Below are 6,800 nucleotides of genomic sequence, written 5' to 3'. Positions count from 1 at the left end.
TTACTAATATAAAACTGAAAAATAAAATGTAATAATAAAAAGAAAAAGAGTAAGAATAAGATGAGAAACTCCAATAACAAATCTTAAAAAAATAATTTTTTTTAATTTTTTTTTCTCCTTTATATAGGAATGCCGTTTTTATTTATTACTAATATAAAACTAAAAAAGAGAAATATAATAATGAAAGGAAAAAGAGTAAGATAAGATGAGATAATATTAGATTTATTTTAAACTTCATTTTATATGTAACTTTCTTTTATGTTTCTGATATCCAAAGTAAATGAACTCTTTAAGAAACAAATAATTATAATTTTTGTCTCTTACAAAATCAGAATTTTTTGTTTCACTATCTTTAAGTATTTAAATTGAGTTATTTTCTTTTATTTCAATGCGAAAACGAATAGAGAAGTATGAATGGGATAATACTAATAAATTTTCACTTCAATTATTTATAACCTACTTTTCCTTTGAATATTACACAATAATAATAATAGTAATACAAATAAATGATCTTCTTAATGGAAACAATCATAAAGAGCAAACCAAACATGTTATTTATGATTAAGACAGACAAAGCATGTGGTTTCACCAATGAATGACAACTCTGTAGAGTTTCCCAAATCAATTGAACATCACACCCTTTCCCCAGTTCAGTTTATTTTATGGCAATTTCTTCGTACTTCCCCTCTGGACCCTTCTTTCACATCGAGCGTGCTCATCTTCACCATTGCCTGTAGAAAATCCAAGAAGAACAAGGCTTGGTTCATTGCATAAGAGTTTACAAGGTTTCTGGTTTGTGGGGTGGTGTACAACGTTTGGTCTGATGTGAGAACACCGTTGTTTGAGACCAGAGCGTTGAAGTATAGGTTGTCGAAATCGTTCCTGGTGGAGTCAAAGGGCTGCTCTGCAGTGTCACCACCACTGCATGTCTTGGAGAGTGTCTTTGCAAACTGTGAGTCCAAAGATGGATCCAATGGGGTAAGTCTCTGCTTGAATGAAGAACACCTTGCCACTCCTAATGTGTGAGCTCCTGCACAATCAAAAACCATTTTGATTGACACTTAACAGACCATTAACCATGTTCTCAAACTTTAATTAGTGCTTACTAATTTGGAAAAGGAAAATGAGTCAGAATCTTGTATTTAACACATGGCATGTAGGGTTAGGTCCATATTCTCTTCAAATTATTGAACACACAGTAAAAGTATCAAAGAGAACACATGCATACAATAGACATTAGCAATCATAGACTTCTAATACGTTCACATTGCACCAGATTACAACTAGAAAGAGAATAGACCACAAGTAAACTAGTGTTTTTTAGTGTGCATTGTTAAAGTAACATGAATTTAAAATTTTATTGTTCCACATCACAGTTATAAACTGATATTTTTTTACAACATTTTTCATATTATATTACCTGAGAGAGCCACCATGTCTTTTGCAGAAAACCCACGTTGCCCAAACATCTTAATGAGCTGAGAAGCATTGAAAATGGGTGCAGGAAGATTGAAAGTATCCTCAATTTTGGACCTTGTTCCATCCTTCCTACCTTTTGGTATGTCATACACAGGACCCCCTGCCTGCACAATTAAGAATTTTGTTACAATATATGCTCTAAAATGTTTTATCTTATTATGAATTGTTAAATGAAAAAAAAAAAAGTACTAACTTTAGCAGTAATAAATAAGCAGTTTTCTACTTCTGATTTTTTTGTGCTTTTTTCACAATAACTTGTTTAACACACAACAAAACATGTTTTATCTGTACCACAATGTATCAAAATTAAATTGGACCCAGAAAGAAAATGGAAGATCAGGGACACAATGAAATGTGTGGTAGTTTCATCTTACGAAGAAAACTGCATCTCTAGCAGCCATAGCAAGAATGTCAGCACATGAAACCACTCCTGGGCATTGTTTTTCAAGCTCTTCCTTGATATCATCTATTACTTCATAGCCCCTCAAGCTCAAATTTGCTGGTGAATCTTTTTCTGCTGTGTTGTCCTTAGTGGAGTCGATCAGAACTGAGCCATCACATCCCTAGTAGACAAAAACAAACCCTTTTGAGGTATAACCATATTCATGAATAATTGTTATAAGGTAAGTTAATGGTTTTTAATTTAGAAAAATGGATGCAACTAAATGAGTTTGTCTTTGAAAGACAGACATACATCTTGAACTTAGGAATACAAACAAAAGTTCGTTTTAATGTACATGTGTTTTCATAAGTATCTTAGCTTTTTGTATTACTACTTCTCTCCACTCCTCTTTCTTTGGGATGAAGCAACAATCATTGATCAAAACCCTGTCCAAAAACACATGAATGAATTTAAAAATTGCATCTTTAACATAAGCTCCCACAGAAGAGCCTTGGACTTGAAGTAGCCCTTCAACTGCTCTATTCTATAATGAGAAACATTTTTCTTTCATTAGAAGAATGGTAGACATCACCATCTCACAGACTCTAATATTGTGTCATGAATCAACATTTCAGAAGTTTAAACTGCTAAGTGAAGAACCAAATGTCAATTCTTATATTTCATCTCTGACCATCTCTTTGACCACTTTGTTGCATCTAGTTAATCTTCATGTAACAACACATAACTGAATTATCAGTTTGTAAGAAAGAGTTAATAAAATCTAGGTATTATCACATGAAGATTATTTAAGACTAATGTATAGTTTGAGACTATACTATAATTTCTGGTGAGTGAGGGAGTGATTTTTGTATACAAGAGAAAGAGAAATGAAAATGAACCTCTATGAAACAGTCATGGAAGTGCATTCTAACAAGCCCTGCTGCTAGGGTGGGATCATCTTGCAGAGCTCTGTTGAGTGTGCTCTTAACAATAAGTTCAGCCAAAGGGCAACTGAACAAGTAGTAGTTCATGTTCAAGCCACTTGCTCCCAAACTGAAACCACTCACCACTATCATTTCCACAGCAAAAAGCAGTGTCAGAAAATTAGCCATGATCACAGTCTTCAAAGAATTCAAAAGGGGTTTGTTCAGAATCTTGATGAAACAACAAGGTATATATACACACACAATACTTGGTGAGAGGATTGAACTTAGTTGTAATGTGGACCAGCAAGGAGAGAAAAAGAAAATGAAGCTTTGTATAGTTGGGAAAAGCTGGCACCCTCCTTACTATTCCACACATATTTAAGTTTCTGTTCATGGCCTAATCTCTTACAAAATAAAAGAAGAGAAATGATAGTTTGATATAACTTTATTCAGGTGATTGATTTAGATATAAATATATATAAATAAAGTAAATTTGTAATTAAATAATATAAAAAATATTAAAATAATAATATTGAAAATTGTAATGTAATTGTATTAAAATAATAACATCCTTTCATTTTTGCAGTATGGGTTTTTTGGAATTCTATACATGTTACCACTAAGTATTGGTAATCAGTGTTCACAAATAAAATTATAAGAGTAAATAAATTAAGATTCGAAATTTTGAAGGCAAAAAACACTCAAGATTTGACAAGAGTGAAACTATTAATACTGTAAGAATATTCTATTAACTAAAACAAAATTATTAAATAAAAATCAAATTTAGAAATAAAAAATAATTAATCACTATATTTTTTAAATTAGATAAAATTTTAGATTTTTTTTTTATATTTAAAATAATTTATATTGTAAATAAAAAATTATAAAATTATTTCTAAATTGGTAGTTAGGAGTTAAAATTTTGTAACTATTCATTAGATATCAATTTAGAAACTATTTTATAATTTTTTTATTGATAATAAAAATTATTTTAGATATCAATAATTTTTTTAGTTTATAAAATTGTCTCTAATTTTATTAATATAGTGAATAATTATTTTAGCTTCTAAAATTAATTTTTATTTAATGATTTTTATAATAATTTTTTATTTTATTTTTAAACATGTCATTTGTTTTGAAGAATTTATTAAATTATTTCATTTTATTAAGTTTTAAATTATGAAAAATAGTAGAAAGAGATAATTATATGCTTGACGTGCACGCATAGGCTTAATATTTTTTAAGATATTTTTAATAAATGTGTTTTTAGGGAGAATGTAATTATTTGTATTCTTAAAATATTCAAATGCTCTCACACAAATATTCAACATGATTAATATAATTATATCAGGGCATGCAGATGCAAATGATTGAAAATGAGTAGATATAAAAGCAAATTGAAAAGGGAAAAGAGTATATGTGTAGTGATTTATCTTATACTTTTGAACTATGTTTTTTTATCTGAAAAAAATTATTTATACAATTTTTTTCATGAGAATTTGTAAAATAAAAAGAGACAGTTAGAGATAGGAAAGAAGTATGAAATAAAATAATTGATATTATTTTTAAAAAACTATAAAATAATGCAAAATAAATAAATTATATTTGATGCATTTTGATCCTTTGTTTAAGAAATTTCAACTTTGGTGAGTGGAATCTTACAAGTCTATAACCTAGAACTCTGCAAGAGAGTGAAAATCTTTGAAACATTTTGAAACTCACAACTATGAAGATATATTTAGATCAATACATATATATCTTATTTAGGTTAGATTAAAAAGATTTGTATCTTTTTTTTTCATTAATATTTGTTAATTCTATTTAATATTTATATATTATATTAAGTGACCTGAAAAAAAATAATAGAGAAATTGAGAATGAGAGACAAAATGAATACATATTATTTTAATTTCTCTAGATGACTTCTTAAAACATGAGAACTTTATGACTTTCTTTTGATTTATTTTTCAATCTTTTCTTATTTTATTTTGGTCTTTTATCTCTTCTTTTGTTTTAATTTGACTTCTTTTATTGTAGTGATTGTCAACAATTAATTCTGATAGTTTTTTTTTTATTTCAATTATTGCAATTGTGGATTTTCTCAACGCCACAAAAATCAATTATAGCTTTATAAAGATTAAAAAAAGAATAAAGTACAATAAGAAAAAGCTAGAGAATTAAAGTGACAACAATTAGATAATTATTAAATTTATCTTTAAATTATCATTGTGCATTAAAGTTTTGGTCAAAAGTAATGCAAAATTACTCATTCAGTTTAATATAGAGATATTATTTAATTACCTAAGCTGAATATTAATATTTTAAAATAGCTAAATAAGTTTCGTTTTAAAATGGAAGTTACCAACGAAATTTACTCTATGTTTTACTATAAACATGACAAGTAATTTTTTGTTGACTGAAACTCCTAAGACTGCATAAGCTTTCAAAGGTTTAACTCAAGATTGTTCATGTAAGAAGAAAACTAGCTTAAAACTCCTTTTTAATTTAATAATGGAAAAGTAATAAAAAGATATAAGCTTTTGATAATTTTTGATAAATATTAAATACTCTTTTTAAACTCAAAAAAGAAAAAAAAATACTAAATTTAAATGTAAGCACATATATGTCCAAATCTAAGCCTCATTTTAATAAGGGTTAAATATGGTTTTGTATGGTTAAATATATTTTGTGTTCCTATAACTAACACTCTTTTGAAAAAAATTAACAATCATTTCATTCTTAAAATGACTTATTTTAATATATATATTCATACTACAAGTAATTAAATGATTTTAAATTTGAACTAAAAATGGAAATCAATTTCATGTTATAGTATATGAATGAAAAATATAATTAACAATAATTAATTTTTATTTTGTTTATATAAAAAAAATGAATAAACTTAACTAATTGTGAAGATTATTAGATTAGTTGAACTACTTTATTTAAACTTAAAATAAGTGTTTCTAAATAAATACATTTTAAAACACTTACTTATTTAAGAAGTAGATATAATTTTTCTTATCAAAATAAACAAAAAACTTTTTAAAAAATAAACAATTAGCTAGATGAACACATAAAAGCACAATGCATTTATTTTAGTTGTGTATTATAATTTCCCAGGTCTTTAACATGGAAGAATAATAATTGAAATGAAAATGTTAATTAAGCTTATAAGTAAAGGTTCCATGCATGTATTGTGAACTAATCATGACTCCATGACACTTGCTGGATTTGGGTGAAATAAGGTGAAAAGGAAGCAAAGTGGGTTTGTTCATGGTTGTGTTGTGTTGTGGTGCTAGCTGGCTGCCATTTATGTTAGAAAGGAAAATATTACAAAAAATGGAAGTGTTGTTATCTCTTCATGTGAAGTGGGGGGAAGCTTAATAGTGCAAAAAAAAGTGGCAGGAGTGCATGGAAAAAGCATCAAATTTCAACATTGATAATGTTCTTCTTAGTGCTTTCAACGCGTCTAAGTTACATATGTGGGTGATGGTCTCTTCATTCATCTCCATTTCTAGTTGCATGTCAACTTGCTCTAAGAGTAGAATGCTAAACTATGCATCAAGGTGGGGACATATTTTTCAAATAATACTGTAGCTATTACATATTATATATATTGTTTGTATTTGAAATAAAGTTGAGTGTCACGGTTTTGTTCTTAAATGACGTTTTGGTGGGTTGGAGAGGAAGAAATATATAAACTGTCATTCACTTTGACTCTGAACTATGTGAAACAATATTGGACATACCGAAATATATATATATATATATATATATATATATATATATATATATATATATACTTCTTTCTTTAATCTATATATTTTAAAGAAAAATAAAAATAAAATAAAGTGCTACTTTGTAAGATTGATTTTTTTCTCAAAACATTAAAAATCTCATACTATTTAAATTATAGTATAAGATTTAAATTATAGTATAGGAATGAATGTAAACTTCGTCTTAAGAATTTGTTTTTTTTTAAATTGGGTTAAATTTAAAAATTATATTTT

At 27.1% G+C, this 6,800-nt stretch overlaps 1 protein-coding gene across 1 annotated transcript; it reads right to left on the bottom strand.

Moving 5' to 3' along the window:
* Positions 1-531: 531 nt before the first annotated feature.
* Positions 532-3,175, bottom strand: LOC137837771 (peroxidase 47). Its single transcript, XM_068646891.1, has 4 exons — positions 2,761-3,175; positions 1,854-2,042; positions 1,421-1,583; positions 532-1,030 (listed from the first exon to the last, which is right to left on the bottom strand). Exons 1-4 carry the CDS (start codon positions 2,971-2,973, stop codon positions 651-653), a joined length of 945 nt encoding a protein of 314 aa, XP_068502992.1. The 5' UTR covers positions 2,974-3,175; the 3' UTR covers positions 532-650.
* Positions 3,176-6,800: the final 3,625 nt, after the last annotated feature.

This window comes from Phaseolus vulgaris, chromosome 4 (assembly GCF_051622355.1).
Source record: "Phaseolus vulgaris cultivar YP4 chromosome 4, ASM5162235v1, whole genome shotgun sequence".
Lineage (NCBI taxonomy): Eukaryota > Viridiplantae > Streptophyta > Magnoliopsida > Fabales > Fabaceae > Phaseolus > Phaseolus vulgaris.
This window is presented reverse-complemented; position numbering and strand designations above follow the sequence as displayed.